This window comes from Anarhichas minor, unplaced genomic scaffold (genome assembly GCF_050575085.1).
Source record: "Anarhichas minor isolate MPS153535 unplaced genomic scaffold, ASM5057508v1 ptg000002l, whole genome shotgun sequence".
NCBI lineage: Eukaryota > Metazoa > Chordata > Actinopteri > Perciformes > Anarhichadidae > Anarhichas > Anarhichas minor.
Window position 1 is genome coordinate 5,860,759 of NW_027466448.1, and position 19,834 is coordinate 5,880,592.

The following is a 19,834-nucleotide window of genomic DNA, read 5'->3' on the forward strand; positions in this document are numbered from 1 at the left end:
AGTATGAGAAACACTTTTCATTATAATGCAGCACTATTCAGCACGAAGCAATCTCAAGTAAGTGGCTACTGTCTGGGCAGAGATAGGTCATAGTGTGTTTTTGTAACCTTGTTTGTTTGTTTAATTTTAAGTGTGATAAAGTTACAGTTACTGTACTTTAGTGCTGTGGTGAGGATCTGCCATGTTTTAAGTGCTTCATCTTCTTTTCTTAACTAACCCAACCCCCCCCGTATTTATACACACATATACACTCACACACATATGTCGTTAAGCTCACTCATACCCATGTGGTGTGTTCAGCGCGGCCTCCATTGTGTGTTTTATTCACCCTTTAAATAATTACGGGTACGCCGCCATTGTGGAGCCTTGTGTAGCCACTCACGTGACTATGTCCGACATCTTGCTCTCTGTCTTCCTCTCTCTCTTCCCCCTGCTACACCCACACCTACACCCACACATACATACATACACACCCCCCCCCCCCCACCCCACACACACACACACACACCCCAAGCCACATGCTTGTTTGTTGCTTTTAGGAAGTAATAATAGATGTTTTACTGACTTATAATAATATTGATTTTGGTCAGTATTGTTAAAGATAAATAAACTGTTACAGTTTTAAAGAGCAGTGATATTTTGTGCATATATGATAATAGCTGGTTGGTATAGCCAGTGCAAACCTTCAAACCTTCACTGTTCACTCTATAAATGTCAAATACTACCGTAACTATTGACATTTTGAGTGAACACCAATTATGAGACCTAATCCACAGTTTGGTTATTGGTCCCTGATCCCAGTGTGGTGCCCCTGTAATCTATGTTAATAATCCTATTGATATTAATTATATTAGTATCAATAGTTACGTTGTCATACATGTTAAAAACCAAACCCGCTCTTGCCAGATCCCAGCAGCAAAAGAGAGAAAATACTAGCTAGGACAATACATGACATGAGCACTAGTTTTAGATTTTGGACAGCTACGACTTAATTGCAATTTTTGGGGTGTCTTTTGGACAATATTTATCAGCAGCAAAATGTGTCTAGGCAATAAGAGCTATACATCTATGCATGATTGTGGGTACTTTCCAGTTTATTAACGCAGAGAGCCATTCCATCTTGAGTAAATATTTATTTCTACCACTGTAAGTGTTTACAATGCCCTGAATTGCAAAGTGAGAGTAATCAATCCCAAAAAAAAACCATTTGTCAAATCAATCCCAACGTAATGTTTAAAGGCATTTCAATTGATTTTTAGCTGGCTCCAAATTCAACCAAGATCAAGCCCAGACAACCAGGAGTTGTGCCAATGTTTCTTTCCACACAAAGATTTCATCATTATCATTATGGCAAAATGCCCCCGAACACACTGTAATGAATTAAAAGGAAGGCACTGAGGGGCAGCATCCTCTTCTTGTCTTAATTATAATTCAAGCACAAATCCATCAATGTGAGTTAGACGTTCCACGAACATCAAAATGTCCAAATCTACATAAGGGATGTAGAGGGAGTGTTATGGTTACTGAGAGATGGAGAGACAAAAAAATGTAACCAGGAAAGTCAAGACCTATGGCGAAGAGAAAGAGTCTAACAACGTGTGTGTGAAGAGACAAAATGGGAAAGGATGCAAAAAGGGAAAGGGAATGCAGAAAGCCCTTGGCCCCCTGCCTTCAATCTGCAATCTGCTGATGGCGAGGCTCGTGACGAGGAGGTGCACAGCGTCCATTTTTAGCGATGAGGTCATCTTTAATTAACAAAACAAAGAGAGTCAGCTGTGTCACTCCAATCTGTTATCTGCACCCATGCTCAAGGACAACGTTTATCTCCATATAATTCAATCTCTTTGAATGAGGGCTTATCGACGCATTTTTTGGTCTCAAACAATAATGGAGGTGTTACAGAAACAGGGGTGGGGGGGATACCGCTGATCACAGAAGAAAAAGGGACATGAGGAAAGCAGAGAAGTATGTGACAGAAGAGAAGTCTAAAACAGAGGAAGATCCACATGTCATCTATCCTAATAAGCTGGCTGTGTGAGCTCGGAGGAGGAAATTGGAACTAAAATAAGGGCAAAGATCAAATGGCTAATCTGTTCCTCAGTCCAACAGTGCCAGCAGGAGGTGACATCATTGCTGTGTAACCCTCTGCGTCTGTCTGCGTCCTTCCTCCATTCCTCTCCATTGTGATCTCTCCCCTTTGTCTTTCTCTTTTCTGCCCATTTTCTTTTTTTTTTGTCACTTCACTGTGTCTTTCCACATTTCCTACTATCTCTTCTCATTTCGTCATTACTGCCAATTCAAGGAATTTTCCTGCTCTGCCCTGCCTTCGGTTGTTCTTTGTGCCACAAAATCAGGTATCACAGAGTGGTGATGCAATGCAGAGACTCACAGGTTTTTAATTAGCACTAAGTGTGTGCATTTGTGTGAGAGTAGCGGGAAGGACAGTGCCACGCCGTTGAGTGAATTCACAAAAAGTGTCACCTCAGCATAACTGTGATTTAAGGGAAAGCCGCACAAATTGGCAGCTAACAAGACAATAGAGGGATTGTAAAAAAATGATGATGGACCTAAAGTCATGCTGAATTCAGCCAATTCAGGGTACATTTGGTTAATAAGCCTTTTATTAGACAAATTCCATAACATTTTTGGCACCCTCTTTTTTTTCTGGGAACTCCAATTGAGAAGACAGGAAACAAAGCTTAAGGATGTCTGATATTACAGTGTAGGTAAACCACTAATTATTCCCATACTCTTGCATGATTTTGCGAAACAATCTGCAGTTGCCGTCTCTGTTTAAGGTGTTCACTCATTTTTAAAGTAGATGTTTTATTGGTAAAGGTCGATTACCTGGTTATAGTATGTTTAAGTGAAACCATGTGAGTTCCTTATTATGTGCTGCAGGCATTCAGTCTTACAACCCAAAAATAAGTCAGCATTTTTGCTCTTTTGGTTCCCTCGTCTTGAAGTTAATGGGTTTTTTGAATGGATTTTTGGTTAGATGTCTGACATAAGGTCTGAGGTTTACACAAGCGTCAGAGATTTTAACGTTTACGTTGTAAAATATGTCAGGAAATACCTTTGAAACCATAAAGTGTCATCGCGGCGAGAAGTCCATTACAGCGTATACTCGCACTTGTGGTGAGTTTTTTATTTTATAGCCTATCGTTAGCTTTTTACTTTTGGTGACTGCATTCACGCTTCAAAAATCATAAAAGTGCTGTTCATTTGTGAAGATTATCCTGCTGAACAAAATGTGTAAGTATAATAAATTTGTGTTTGCAACAGAGCTAAATCTGCAAAAATCCAAAATTCAATGGAGAAATCCCATTGGCTTTATGTTCGCCTATACGTTATCCCTGCAGCACTCTATTGGGGCAGTTATAAATGCTGAATCAAAAAAAGAGTTGACTTTTACACAACTTTGGGCTGTTGCAAGTTTACCTCTGGAGATTTTCTAGCATTTGTCCATTTCAATATTCTTGTCGAATGTCTTAATATCATCTGTGATCCTCAGTATCTTCTTAGATATCACAGTTGGTTTGACCTATTGCTGTGTAGAGGAATGCTGAGTCCCACACTAATACATCAGCACTGCTTATCTATCTGGCTTCTCTGTGAATGCTGTCTCTGCCTTGGTGTGCCATCTAGAGGCCTGTGTGAGGCCCAGTAGAGTGGATCACTCATATCCATCACTGATGTGACTGAAATCAGAGCAGGACAAGAGGCTTGTTAAATATATTAGACAAGGGTTTGAGCCCTTAGGGTAAGAATGAGTAAGATATAGCATAATACACAAAACTCCAGAGGCCTTTCTTATTAATTGTCAATAAAGAAAAAGAGAGACTCAACGTGGTAAATAGTAGTAATAATGCATGCTACTTTATGCAGACATTCCGTTCTCCAATTATAATTAAAATCACTGAATTGTTTGGATCTATTCTTTGATATATGCATTACTGGTGTGCGTACAATGCAGTCATAAAGGCAAGCCATAAACCTTACTTCCATATGAAATACAGTGTTGGGACTTCACCATGCGGGGTGAAACAAAGAGAGGCCTACATGGCCTGAACTGGTTTAAACCACGCCAACCCCCATCAGGCGTTAAAATCTCACCTAAGTGTGAGATTTGGTTTAGACCACAATACTGGTGCCCCAATGCATGAGCCCCATGGGAACCCAAGGGAGTCTCTCTGATAAGGCCATGACTAAATAATAACTAAATAATTCTATAGATGTAGCTTACTGTGAATCACACAACACACAAGTAAATACTGTTCACAGATAAGGTTTCCAGACCATGATGCTTTTCCCGATAGTGTGGGTCACTTGATCGAATCATATTGGCAGGCAGACATACCACAAGCAGGGTTTCATTTGACTTTTGCTCTATATCTCGTAATATGAGGAGTAAGGAGACAGAGAGGGAAAATAGAGGCAAAGCTTTTACTAGAGAGTTCAAATACCACTGATGATCAGGGTTTTCTTTCATTTTAGTTTTGTTTTACAGTCTGTGCCCACTGACAAGGTCTACAAGCTTAATTAATCTCCAAAATTTATATTTGAATTTGCGTGCCGATCGGTATGAGTTATCATGTTTGGAGATGGCCATTACATCTCACCTTTGTATCTGCTTTTTTTTTAAGCACTTGTACACACCCTGTTGAGACAATTAACTTCAATCAGGGATGACCTCATTTTCACCTCCGCTTCATCTCAGTGAGTTAGTGCCCCTCTTGCCTTACTGGCCTTGTAGAAACAGGTGCTCCCTCTCTGTCTGCTCCATCTGTACATCTGGCACTGGCCGTGTTCAGGCTTCTTCTGTGCAAACCCACAGGACCTGGATGTTGGCACTAACCACAGTGTCTGCAATACCCTCATCCTTGCTCGTGACAAAGACAGGATGGACGTTGTGAATAAGACACCCTCCAGTGACGCAGCGGCTGTTCTCGACTCCCGGCATCACTCACTTCCCGCTGCGCATGCTGACATGCTATGTTGAGCACACAGGCTCTGTGAGCAAACAGCAGGTGTTTATCTGCTGTGGTGACACAATTCTTGGGAACCCCCTATCGAAGCAAAATAGTTTGTGATTGTATCTCACAAACAGGACAATCTTCCTTCAAACCTGATTCCCTGTGGGCCTACTGCGTTGACAAATGAGAGTCTCGAGTCTCTTCAGAGACCAGAATGGGTGGTTGAGTGTCGTCATCCTGATTTCTATTTTTATCAAAAAAGGTTTAGAGTGGGCTCTTCCTTATTAGAACAAGTTACCTTATGATGCTGTCTCTGTATGATGGCAGGGCTTACCTTTATTTCCTAGTATTTTCCAAGTACTAATTTCAAACATCTTATTGGATTACACTTTTACTCAAAGAACCAAGGTGTCAAAGCAGAACCTTCATTTTTTTTTTTATCTTTCTGCAAGTCGAGCAGCACGTCTTATTTTAGTAATTGCTAATAATACTTTTTTGGGGTCTCACATTATTGATTGTATGCAGGAGGACAATGGTCAGAACATCAATCAAAAAATTTTTTTCCGTAAGCAGGGCCCTACATTCTCAATGTTATCTAAGAAATGTATAAACTTCCCAGCTTCTATGGTATAATGTAGGTGACAGGATGAGCTGGGGTTACAGCAGTAATAGAGTTCAAGTGGTTGTCAGGAGGTAACAAAGTTCACCAGGTACATTTCTGTTCGCATTCTTGGAAAAGCAAGCCCTGGCTTTGTTATGTGGAAATGGAAGGACTTTCATTCAAGGACAGAAAGGGGAGGTATCTGCAACTGAACTGACATGGGATTTTCTTTTTTCTTCAAGTGCCAGCAAGCAGACAAACTCTTGTGATTAACTGCTCATGTGAGCACTAAGATCAACCCTGGTGTATGTCAGAGCATTACGAGAAGACATGAGTAGTCTCACATAAGTTAACAATATACTGAGGCCTGTTGATACTCTGTGTATGCACCGTAGGTGTTAGTATTTAGCACTGGCAGCCTTGAAATAGCCATCTAAAACCTTTAAACCGATTATTTTGTTGGTCTCAGGGTTTCTTGTCAGGTTAAGCTGCAGTTGGTTGGTCCATTTTACCAATAAAGCACATATTATCATAGGTATTGCATGATTCTCTCTCCCATGCATATCTGGGAACAGACCTGGGAACAGACCTGGGAACAGACCAGTAAAGCAGCATGCCCATATAAACAACAAGATATATGAACTAAGACCTCGGCTGCTCTCCTTGCATATCACAGCAGCAAGTCTATCTTGACCTACTGTTGACCTCAGAGGGAAGATTTGTGAGCGACCAGCAAGAAGCCTCCAAGAAAAGATTACTTTTTTCCCCCTAAACAGCACTGATAAGTGGGGTGATCTAGGAGGACTGGAGACAGGGGCCTGATGGTTTGTACAGATGTGAGAGGAACAGGGTGATGCTAAAAAAATTGACCTGACCCGTCAAAAGCCTGATACATGAAAAGAGGGACAAATACATTTTAAGAGAGGGAATGTAGAGAGATCACAGCAAAGGATGTAAAACATTAAAAATGGAAGCTTGTGGTGCCTGCTTTCAGAGGTCATGTGAGGGATGTTGGAAAGCTTGCAGAAAGCCATGCTAGAAGAAAAAAAAGAGCACGAGATCCTAACAGATTACATGTCATAATCTCAATTTGTTTTGTACCCTGTTTTTACTTTCAGGCCCTTTATTTTCTGGTATCAAGGTGAAGACACAGCTGGAAGTGCAAACTGTCCAACTCTACGTGGGCATAATAATGTTGGTCCTTTCTGTTTAAAGTCAAATCTGTGGCTATTTTCAGTCAAGACGATGGCTGCAGAAAATATGATTCTGATGTAATGAATGATGATGCATTTGTGTGCGCAATAATCATACGTAAGCCACAGTACACTGAGCAAGACATTTACAAAGGAAGGAGAGGCAGAGGGAGTTTTAAAGACAGTCAGTGAGCTAACGTGGCTGATACTTACACCCCCCCCCCCCCCGCCCCCGCCATAATGGAGGGTTTATAATTTAAGAAGGCACCTCCAAACAACGAACTCAAACTTTGACATGACTTTTCCATTCATGATGCCCACTATACAAGAAAATGTGAAGTCCTATATTATGTTATGAGCATAGGCATAATATCATTTCTATAATTTACATAAAGCAAGATGGAGTCACATTAGCTACATTTATGGATATTAGCTTAGAAGAAGATACCATTCACTGTCAAGATTTTCAAGGACCCTATGATTGCATCCATTCATGCAGGATGCTGGTACGGATGAAGAACATGAGCCAAAAGGGTGGCATACTACATCATTTGAATCAGCTTATTAACATGGATAAAACGGTCTCCAAGCTTGTGGAAAAATTCAAAGAGAAGTAATTCCTCATCTGCAGTGATAACGGGAGTGACGATGGGGGAATTTGTTTGAAATATACACACCCACAGAAGTGATACAATTTGTGAATGAATGTTGATGTTGCTGGGGAGTCTTTAAGGTCGACATCAATTGAGTAAGCAAAGATATATTCTCATATACAACCATAAACTAATATGGTATAGTTTATATGGCTAAACTTGGGCATTTTGGTGCCACTAATCTAGACGTTTTGATTATATATGTGCCCATACTGTACCCCAATGAAAAATATGTAGACACAACTTTCATTGATGACACCCATCGTAAATTAGCCCTGAAACTAAACAAAGGAGTAGGAGCAGGTAGCCCACAGTGTTCTCTCAGTGAGATTAATCTCTGGAATCCATTCCCTCTTTAATTAGAGAAGCCAAAACTGTGGAAACCATCAATCCAGGAAAGTCAAGACCTATTTATTCTCATTGTCAAATGACTAGTTTTAATAATATCTATCTCAGGAGGGATCATTTCCTATCCTAGTCTAGACAGCTGTGACATAGACTTTGGGAACCCATTGAGAGCTGCATCCAAGTGTCTGCATCTCCACACTCACTCTCTGTCTGTCTACCATCTGTATGAGTGTACACATGGCTGAATGTGTGTGCTCCGAGTGTGTGACTCATGCTCAAACATGGCTGAGTGTCTGTGTGTGGCTGTCTGTTTGTCTGTCCTCTCTCTCAGACACCAGCCCAAAGTGCTGGTTCAACTGAGCAATGGATGTCAATGCAGCCTCAGCTTCTGCGTATGCTGGCGTGGGTTGAATCCCATCCCCTGGAAGCAGTTGCTGCCCTTACTACTGATGATGTCGCAGATGGTCAAAGTCCCATCTCTCCACCACACAATGTTGACCTGTGTCTCATCTAACTTCTGATTTCAATCGTACTGTCCATGTCTCTGTCCTTTGTACGTTTTTACCCCAGAACAGATTATAGCCTATGCATCTCTCTTCGACTGGCCTGCCCAAATTTCTTCCTTTTTATATTTAGGTAACTCTGTTATTTTTGCAAATCTTCTTTCTTTCTTGGCTAGACTACCTAGACTTACCTTACTCTTCAGATGCTCTAGGTGCCCCTCTAGGGTCAGGTTTGGATGTGTCAGGCACGGTGTGTCAGTTTCCGCCATGCATGGTGTCTTGCATTAGTAAAGTTTGGAAGTTAAGTAAAATAAGTTGGTTGGTTGGTTGGTTTCACGCGGGACATTAACAGCGGCGTCCTGGGTGAAAGTTAGTGTTTGTTTGACCCATCCAACCCTCCTAACTGCCCTATATTCCCCTCTTAATTTACATCAGTTGTGCTAACTGACAAATGAAGACATGGACTGGTTTACATTGGAGTTAGTCAAGTTACTTTGAGGCACCCTTTAGTGTCTGTATCAGACGCCAAGGGGCACTGACCAACTGGTAGTATTTGATGACTTGGGAGTGAGAACGAGTTGGTTTGTACTGTATTCAAAACATACTACTGTGAGAAGCTGTGGGTACTGATGGCACTGCTCAATCCCTTGTCTTCAAACTGAGGGAGTTCAGAATGGGTTGTTTAAATGGTGCAATTTGATCATATAAAAACAATGAAGTGTACCATCTTTGTGCCTCACTTAATAGCATATCCAATTGCAAAACATCTTGTTTTTTTACATAATATTCTCTCTTAAAAATAAAATCTGAACACCTCACAATGATCTATATTGCCAAATAGTCCTGACCAAGCTTTGGATCATGATTTTGTCCTATGATTGTCTAGATTGTTCATTACAGTTTACTGTAAATCAGCCGAATAAACCTTTTGTCTGTTCCCACCCTTAGATGTTGGAGAGGAAGGCTTGACTGCAAACTCACTGGTTCAAGTCATCACACAGTCTTGGAAAATATGAACAGGGAAAATGAAGAAGAAACACATAAACCACCAAGATGCCCTCGAGCAAAGTATTTATCCCGAAACTGCTCCATTAGAGCTGCTCAGTGGCCAACGGTAGAAGACTGGTTTCACTGGCAGCTCCAACAGGGAATGTGTGTGTGTGTGTGTGTGTGTGTGTGTGTGTGTGTGTGTGTGTGTGTGTGTGTGTGTGTGTGTGTGTGTGTGTTAAAGTCAAGAGGAACACTGCTGAGAAAAAAGCATGGAGGAATGACTAAGCTTGAGAGCATTACATTATTTTGTTACTTTGTATCCACAAGGTGAGCAGGGCACACTGGACTTTTTATTAATCTCAGGTTATGGTTTTATTATACAGACTTACATTTCCCTACAAAGTGCGTCAAAGATGGCCCTGACGTAAGAAGCCAGGAGGTGGGTACAAATCCAATAATTTCAAAATAAGTCAGAGTAATTGTCAGAAAATGACACTATGGCTTTCATTTGCTGAGTCCAGAGAACAAGATCTCATCATTTTAAGAGGCCCATATTATTTCATAAATCGATCCCTGTATCCCTGTAATACCTTCCAAGTTTGTATCAGCAATCTTGACCGCCCCCCCCCCCCCCCGCCCCCCCCATTTGGAAAACAATGAGGGGGTTGAGTAGAGTCAGTTTTTGGTATTTGCATTGGAAGTGAGAGCTATCCAGATGCATGCCCTAACAGTTCATAATACATGTTTCCACTGAAGTGGAACCATGGTCTGCCAGAGTTTCCTGTCAATTAACATGACCTGCTCCTCTATAAGGGGGTCCTAAACTGACCACACACATATCAATGCACTCAGCTAAGTTAGCTTTTTTCACTCACCAAAGTTCTTTGTCCAGATAAAATAAGTTGAGTAAACGAGACAAACCTGACTAACAGTTAGAGATAAACAGTGACAGACATAAAGGGGAGCAAAAAAGACAAATGGCAAATACATTGACTTCTAATCTGTATTATACTATCTGTTATGACATGATTTATAGTGGTGACTGGCACATAGCAGAGTGAGTCACCCACACCATCTGCCCCTTCCTACCTCACCTCTGCCAGCATGCCTGTTTCTAGCTGTCTGTACCCTCTCCCCGCTCGCTGGTGCCCACTCTTCATCAGCACTCCTCCCAGGGGTGATCGATGTCCTGTCCATACTTCCCAATGACTAAAGCCAGGTTCTTCCAGACCACCTCATTTCTCCAATATTATTCAATTCTTTCCTATCACCCTTCCGCTGACTCACCCCATCGCCTTGTCACAACCATGACCACTTCGCTAGCCCTCCGGCACAATGGTCAGCACCATTTATGGCGCTTGATAAATTGCCTTACGTCATCTTCTCCCATCTTCAGTCTAAGCTCTTCCTTCTGTTCTCTATCCAGACCAAAACTTTACCCTAATTTCCTCCAATTGTAACTTTAACAACTTCTCTTAACTTCTGTAACTGCTTAGCAGATACTCTGATACTATTTATTTGAACACTGTGGACAACGTGATATTCCGTCTATTTGCAGTAAAAACATGCAGTAGAATCTTGAGAAAAATTCAGCTCGTCCCACGGCTATCACATGGTCTGATACAATTAGACAATTTCGAGCCTTTTCCACATCTGTGAACAGTGGAGGGAAACCCGAATGGACACGGAAGAAGAGACTCCACACAGACCACACAGAAATGATTCTCCTCCTTAGTACTTGTATGTGTATGTGTGATTTGTATGTTTGAATGGGTGAGAGTGTGCATGGTTTTGGCATGGAAAAGAATATTCCAAACACAGTAAAAAAACATGTCTTTATAAACTGTTTGGTGAATAACAATGTATTATTAATGGGTATGGTCCTTAACATTTGTGTTCTAAGATATAAATGGGCCAGTGTGCATACATGTTAAGTAAATTGAGTGAATAATGTTGCCAGAAGTTCCTTTTTTTGCACTGGTGCAATGGCGTGGAGCAGCCTTTGGCTACGGATTATGGTCTTTAAATATGAGAGGGTTTTATAGAAGTTAGGTTAGGGCTTTTCTTTGGAATAGACTAACTATTTTATACTGACATTTTACAAAATGTTAATTTAACTGTGGGAATTATTTTGCATTTCTCATAAATTGTGGTGGCATGTTTTTGGATTTCAGGATTTTTGTTGTTGTTGAATGCCTTGTGCTTCATTGTATCTCTTTGTCTTCTAACATCTTGGGACCATGTTAGAAATAAGTGTTTTCACATAAACACATTTTTGTTTCTTTGTCTGATTAAAATCCATGAAAAATATGTATCAAACCACCAATCAACCAATCAATCAACTAACCAACCAACCACCCAATCAATAAATCAAGCAAACAGACAAGCTCACGTCATATCACAGTGTTTGAATCACACATTTACAACAAGTACATCACTTAAGCTTGGAATTGAGTTTTTCTACCTGTGTAGACCTCTGCCTCCGAGGGATCCTCAACTCGTTTATGCTGGATGATGTAGTCAGAAACTTTGCAGCCAATCAGAGGCTCCACATCCATCCACTCCAGGGCCACCATTGTGCTTGAGGGCTCCAAGTAAGGGGCTAGGCGTACACTAATGGAGCAACATAGAAAGGACAAGGTTAAGACAACAGTTTATTGCCCTCATCTGGAATTTCAAATGATACTGTGTGTGTGTGTAATACCTGAAATATGGGCATAAACCTAAAATGGATAAGTAAGAATCCCATGTGGTCAATGTTGTATTAGAGTACAGACTGTCACACCTCTGCCCATACAGTATTTCATTGGACAACAGGATGGCAAAAAAACAGCATTCCGATGCCACCTGTTTCTCCATAAGTGTTTCCTGTGCAGTTTTCCCTCTTTAATCCCTCAAAAGAGATAAAATAACTATATTATCATTTTGCCTGCCCTCCAGCTGTGTCATGCCCTCCAGCAGGCATGGGCACAGGGAAAGTATGACCAAAACTTTGGTTGTGGCACCTGGCCCTGTCCTCTCCAATTCCACAACCACAACCCCAATCCACAAACAAATCAATACCAAAAACCAACGTAATAGCGTCTAAAACTACTTGTGCAATACTTGCGCAACATGTTTTTGGTAAAGTATTGCTAAAGAGTTAAGACCAATCTCCCCACAAGGTCAATGTAATGACATGTTCTGGAGTTTATCAACAGACAATTGTTCCAATGTTTGGAAAATTGTAGATGTTCAAAATTCCTGTTTTATCTATTAGCTTAGAAGCTGAGGTTCAATGTTCGTGGAAACAGTATGTATTGTAACGGTGAATAGTGTTGAAGTGGGAGGATATTTTGACATAGTGGCCACAGTTGGTATTGCAAGATACAGATCTACACTGCCCAAAGACACTTTCCCTTGCACAATCAAAACAAAAACAGCTGTAAAATACATTTTAAAACGCAATAGATTTTTTTTACAAACAGCCCAAAATGACTATTTGCATTATTAAAATATGATCTATTTGGTCCAATACAATTTGAAAAGTTACAAAGAGTTTTCTGATTAATTCCTTCTAAATATATTTAAAACTATTCGGTTTAACATTTGGTTATAGTTGATAATGTGTGGAGGATCTTTGCGGAAAGAAAAAATCACATTAATTGCAAATGCCATTAGGTGATGGACCAGAACCCTCTGTTGCAGCTACACTACATTTTATCCATGTTGAGCTTTTATTATTATTCTAAAATGGAGTCAATAGATGTTGGACCTCATTCACTTTTGAAAGTAATATACTAATGGGAATATTTTCTTTTCATTCTTGATTGGCTTTCATTGTAAACTTATCATCTAAATGATTGCCCTTTCAACTTCCTGTTTCTCTTTCAAAGTTCTCAGGGCAACAATGGCTAGGGTGGGTGACTCAAGAGAATTATTAGGACACCTTGAATGAGAGCATGTTCTTTTCAGAGAAGTGTAAGGGCCGACTGACAGCTATTAGAACTTTGGGGACTGTGCTCGTGTCTACAACTTTCTCAAGTGCCCCAGGAGTCAGTGGAGACAGGTATGTGTGTGCATATCCATGTGTATATGTGAGGGTGCATCAGTGCATGCATCCATGAAATCTCTCTTGTGCATGAATTCCTAGGTGTCATGGCGTCACCTCACACTTACATTGGCTGCCTGAGGGGACTGCAGATAGGCAGGCCATCTTTGCTGAAGGCACTCAGGTCACAGCGACACCAGTTATCAATGACATCGCCCTTTCCAGCACACCAGTATGAGCTCATTGTGGCGCTCTTGAAGGCCTGTAAAGGGTAACAGGTGAAAGAAATGCAATTATCTCTTGAAACATAAGCTCCCCATCCATCTATGCTTACCCAACCCCCATCTCCCATCCAAACCACCCTCCCCACCACTACCCTCATATATCCCAGCACACACACACATACACACATCTTTCTATTTATGTCCATACGATGACTCTCCATTGACTATATTCATTTTCTTTTCCCCATCTCCTAAATTAAACATTAACATATCAATTAACCTCAGTCTTACCACGATGAAGTGAGGACTGTCCAAAATGTCCTCACTTTGCAAAAATGCCCTCTCTCTGATCGTCTAAAACTAAAGAAAGGTCTCACAAAGATAGACATGCACACACCCACACACAGAGTGACCTTTTCATTCCCAATTACCGTAAGGCAGGAACATCTCACTAACATCGACAAGCTTACACTATATGATATCATAGAGTAACTGTGACTTTTATGATGGAGGTGTGAAAGCTGTGCCAATCGTATGTTTCTGTGTGGATCTGTCAGTGTCAGTGTCGATGTTGATGTCGGTCTGTCTGTGAAGGGGATGGGAGGGGGTGGGTGTTAGGAGATGACATCATCTCCTAGCATCTCCTTGTGCTGCTTCATTAACGGGCGAACAAAAAATCAAAAGGCAGAAGCTCAGTCATCCTCTAAAAGGCAGCAAAATGCCAATATAGCCGTCAAAGCAATAAAGTATAATGTCAGGGCTTTCTTAAAGCCACAGGCATGATAGACAGTGAGTTCAAGGGAGTTTGCAAGCACTGTGGTTCCCCGTGTCACACTATGGATCAATGGAGCACTCAGTTATTTATGTGCTCTAACTGGTTGCCAGTGCTGCCTCGTGAAGACAACTTTAGAGATGTGCTTGATCATGATCACAAAAATAGGACACTGGAATCATGCAGAAACATTATCACTCTGTACCAGGCATCCAACCAAAAGCTCAGAAAAGCAACTCCTTTGTTCCAATACACCATGACATTCACTTATCCAAAAGCAAAGGAACCGATGAGACCACACACATCTGTAAGACAACTGCGAACACGCACGTGGGGACATGCAAACATGCACAAAAACAGACAGATGTATGCAGCGTGTTGATTAGTGACAGTGACATTTGAGATGGTTATAGTTCTAACCAGAAAGGCAGACAGCTTGACCAAAAAAAGAGTCAGGGTATGCACTCAGAAGCTGATGTTAGAATTTCACTGGATTGTTGGCTGTAAAGGAGACTCAACAGTCTTTCATGGGAACTGACTTCTGCCAATACCACTTGCTTTCACTCAAAGGCTAAGGATCTTGAGGGTGAAAGTGACCTTAATGAGCAGCAGATTAAGATAAAGAGGCTGGAGAGACCAAAGGAAAAAGGACGGCAAAAAATCAACAAAATAAAAAAGGGAACGAAGGTGTGAAAAAGGGAGACTCCCAACTCTCAAAGCATTCCCCACCTTACTGTGGGACAGGATCAGCATCATTTAGCAGTGAAGGCTTTCCTATTATTTATCCTCCAATAGAAGCCCCTCTAAATGAGCATGCTGAATGAGCAGTTATTATAGGGAGTAGGCAAGCACTGTAATCCATGGCCATATAATAACCCCCCGGAAAACAAAAAAGGGGAAAAAGGTAATTACATTTCTCCCCCCTTGCCTGAACCCATGTGGCTAACTGCTGCCAGAAAACAACAGCAGCAGGGGTCTTCCCACCTCATGTCAATGGGAAGCAGGCCACAGACAAAGGCAACAAGAAAAACCTGGACTCAAGGTCTATGCACGCAGACAGACTAGACAAATATGAGAAATGAGAAATGACCTCCGCTGCTCGGGGCAAAAGACAGAAAGACCACAGGACCGCCATGCGTATACCACCACCAGATTCCTAGGAAAACCCCCATATGGGGCTGCGCACTTGATTGCATGGCTGCACATGTGAAAAATAGACAAAGCGATTACTGCCGTGTTTATGTTTGAAGAGTAATGCAAGCCAGTCTCCACTGGGTAAACAGGGAATCTAATTGTGGTTTAGAGAATGGGGTGGGGGGGGGGGGGTTGGGTGGGGGACACAGGAGGTAAAGCAGAGACGAGGATTTAGAGAAAAGCAAAGAAAAAAGGACTGCTAATACATATAAAATGATAATATGTCAAGTGTGTGTCTGTGAAGATAACCATATATCTTGCTTGCGTTAGTAAGGAAAATACTTTAGTGAGATGAACAGACACATTGAAAGGCCCAGGAGAGAGTACTTCTGTGTTCAAAGCAGAGATAAGTCAAAGCTGAAAAGGGGAGGATACCTTACACTCTATTGATTAACCATCCTGCATTTCCAAGAACACTAAAGATCCTTATACATTATGTGCTGGCCAGATAGGGGTAATAAACACACCTTATACATTATGCTTCATATTAAGCAAGTATTTTGATAAAGATGGTCCTATCTGACTGTAACAGTGTAATACAGTTTTTGAGCAGCCATAACAGATTTTCTTTCAGGAACCGGCAGTCCCCCGATGACTACAACAACACATGGTTCTACCATTTCACAAATATGCCACGATTCATCTCCATTGACCTTATCGATACTGAACAAATTGAGCTGAAATGTAATCACCCCCTGCCAACAGAGGACAGGATCAGAACAGCAAGGCTACTGAGCGTCAGCAACAACTCTAGCCACAAATTCCAAGCCTTGACATCGTCTAAACCCAGCAGACTCACTGGCACCAAAATACTATTTGGACCTTTCACTTTCGTAGAAGCCTGTCGTGACTTACAAGAAGGCAAGGAAGGCCATTGTGACCTCTTTAATGTATTAGTCTGTTTGTCTAGTCTAAGCTGACCATATCACTGTCCATTTGCAGAGGCTAATACATGAAAACATTGGCCAGCTGGCCCACAGTATTGATTTATAAGATGATCACCAGTGGTGGTAAAGAGTCTAAGTCAGCACACACAGGACACCATCATTGGTGACCTAAGTGTGTGTGTGTGTGTGTGTGTGTGTGTGTGTGTGTGTGTGTGTGTGTGTGTGTGTGTGTGTGAGAGCGTGTGCATACGTGAATTCGTTTATGTAGCATTTCCAATCATTCAGGGATAATGGTGTTAACAATGGAACCAATGGGCTGCTTCAAGGAAGCTTATCAGAAGTAGTACTTCCAGGAAATTGGACACTGGGGGCGGCTGGCGGGTTGGTTCACCCAGAGGTTGAGAGGGGATTGTCATGTCACTGGCGGACCCTCAAACAGCAGGTATTGCTTTTCGGAGTGCCAACGATGTCCGGGGATGGTCTAAGCTAATCTTACCATTCCAGCAAAGAAAAATGTCTTGTTTGTTAGCGTGTTCTCTTATTGTGTGTTACAAAATAACAACCTAAGCCAACAATAATAAAAAAGACAACAGAGAAGGGGAGTATGAAAATGTAATGTCAGTGTAAACAAACAAAAGGTGTAAGTCTGCTGGACATTCACCTCTTTATCATTAATCAAATAATTATCAATGCGGCCTTCATCGTCAGGTGGCTTTTTCGGTTAGGTCTTTCTTTGTGTGAACTACTGCTGATGTAATTAATGCTTCATGGACCAAATGTTGACTACAACGTAGAGTCAGCTGCCAGTTTATTACGTGCACCTAGCTAAAAGTAATGCAGTCTAATCCAACAACCATACAACAACAACAATAATGTTGTGTAATCCCCCCCCCCCCCCCCCCCCCATTCATGTCAACAAGGGTAGACTAAAAAACAGAAACACCTGTCTGTATAATATACAGTTCAACTACACCACAAACTACAGTCTCCACAATTACCATAAAGTTGAAGCAACGTTTCAACAAAAAAGGTAGAGCCCTCATAAGGGATTATTTTGCAGTGCTGTTGTATTAGGCTGCAATAGTTCTAGCTAGGTGTACTAAACTGGTAATCCAGTGTAGTATGTAGTGGCCATAGAGAGTTTATAAGAACCTGTTTAGTTATTATCTGTTTGAGCATGCGCTCTCCTTGGTACTGAAGTGATGTTCTTGGGATCAAAACTTGCATTTCTTTTGTGTGCATTCGATTAGGAGACCTTCTGGATCACCCGTTAAAAACATACCTAACCTCTTTTTCTGTATAATGCTCTACTGCTTTCATTTTGGTGAAAATATGTTATTGCTCTTTTACTTCTGTGCCCCCTCCTGCCCCCACTGAGAATGTTCTAGACACAACCCTGCGAGGGGCTGCAGTGGTGCGTTACGGTGAGAGCATGACAGCGGCCACTCTGCAAGATATAAAGCATTCTGACCCATTAGACTGACAACCAATTTGTTCAAAAGGTTTGCCATAATTCAGTCACAGCATCACAGGACATAGGACCACTGGCAAGCTCCCCAGGCGTTAGCTTATTTATTTATCCACTGAGGTATTTTTCTCTGGCACTTAAACAGGGCAGTGTCTGTGTGCGTGTGTGTATTTGCGTGCACACCCCATGCCTGTAAGCAAGACCACCTTAGTCGAGTCCAAGACAATTCCAAGACCAGGTTTAAAGCAAGTCAAGCCCAAGAAACTTGAGAGGTATTCAATACCAAGACAATGAAAGAATAAACCTCAAACCTTTCCTTCCAAATGAAAAGTATGATCAGTTTGTTTATTACAGATGAAGTGTCTACAAATGTAAAAAGGAAAATAAATCTCACATGCCCCCACTTATTTAGCCATGCCGATATGTTTGCATTTATTTGCTATGATTTTGGGATACAAATGCAATACATAAATATACAATGGTGGGGAAGGCGTTTTTTATATGTGGTTTTAACGGAACAAAAACACAAACATCACACTTAAACACTTAAAACATCAGAAAATAGTGTCCTCATATACTCTGCAGAATCCACAGACTTTACTGTAAGAAGTTTTCATGTCAAGTTTTTCCCACCGAAGAAACCTGCAGCAACTGTTGGACAGTGAGGCCTGTGGATAATCCAGAAGAGGCATTGTCTGTTTTAGTGCTACCATCTCCATAGAGGCAAATATATCCGGGATGGACATATTATAATCTGGACATGTCAAAATAAAACTACCAGCATGGATAGATTTTCTCTATTTGGGTAAACCAACCCTTTAACGTTTTAGGAAATACTTTCATCCTACAGCAAAAAAACCTGTATCCCAGTATTACTTTCCTCAAATACTTAACTAGCCATTGATAATGTCAGTACTGGCCACATGTACAAAGAAATACTTTATTCCCTATTTTCCTATTTGACAAAGCCACAAGAAGCAAGCTATTTCTACAGTATAATTCTGTTCCTTTCGAGCCGTGTTTTTTTCAATGAAACAAAATCCCCCTCTGGCTTAATAATGAGGAGATTGATGTGAAAGGGACATGACATGTCCTGTCAAACAGTCAGGGAGCGGCCACTGAAAGATGCAGGTAGGAGAGAAAGGAGGGAGGAAGGGGGCCAAAGGAGAGTGACAGGTCCATGTAAACCCGGTATTGGGTACATTGATTCATAAGATAGACAACTAAGCCTCTATTTTGATGGATTCAGGGGGTTTAAGGTAAAAAAAAGATATATATATATATATATATATATACTGTATATATATAAAAACATGTCTCAGAAAGCTTTTTCAACATGGCAGCTGTCTTCCCAGATAGACCCAGTCAAGTAGAAAGATAGTCTGAAGCACAGAGAGAGAGAGAGAGAGAGACAGACAGACAGACAGACCGACCGACCAGTTGTGTGTGTGTGTGTGTGTGTGTGTGTGTGTGTGTGTGTGTGTGTGTGTGTGTGTGTGTGTGTGTGTGTGTGTGTGTGGAGGGGCAGGCTGTTTTGTCCTCCGTCTCTAATGCAATATAGCCATTTGCCTTTCAGACTAGCAGCAGCAGTTGCCGCCAAGAGAAGAAAAGAAAGAGAGGAAAAGAGGAGCAGAGTGATGGACTCCCCTCCCTCCCCAGAGGTAGATGACATCAATAAGGAGCTAATATACCTGCCTCAAGCTAGCACAGAAGGGCTTGCCAGAGCGATCCACTGCAGTCTAGCCCTTCTCCTCCTCCTCATACATCTCACTCTCTACATCCCCAGAAGACCACGTGTTGGGTATGGGGAGAAAGAAGGATGGATAGCGAGGTGTTTGGAAGAGAGGGAAAAGAGACATTTTGCTCTTCCTCACGTGTAGCTATTGATGAGGCCCAGTGGGGATCGTCTGATATTGATTGTGCCTTCTTTTCTTTGGGGCTGCGGTGCTTGTCATGGGCGGCACGTACAGGGGGCTTTTGCTGTGTGTATGTGTG

The 19,834-nt window shown here is 41.5% G+C and overlaps 1 protein-coding gene across 1 annotated transcript in view; it reads right to left on the minus strand.

Annotated features, from left to right (window-relative positions):
- astn2 (astrotactin 2) overlaps positions 1 to 19,834 on the minus strand; it is a 214,188-nt gene that overhangs the window by 19,959 nt on the left and 174,395 nt on the right. Inside the window, exons 18-19 of the mRNA XM_076086837.1 lie at positions 13,423 to 13,556; positions 11,729 to 11,877 (exon numbers count right to left, since the gene is read on the minus strand). Of these exons, the coding sequence (XP_075942952.1) occupies positions 11,729 to 11,877; positions 13,423 to 13,556 (283 nt within the window). The remainder of the gene's footprint in view (positions 1 to 11,728; positions 11,878 to 13,422; positions 13,557 to 19,834) is intronic.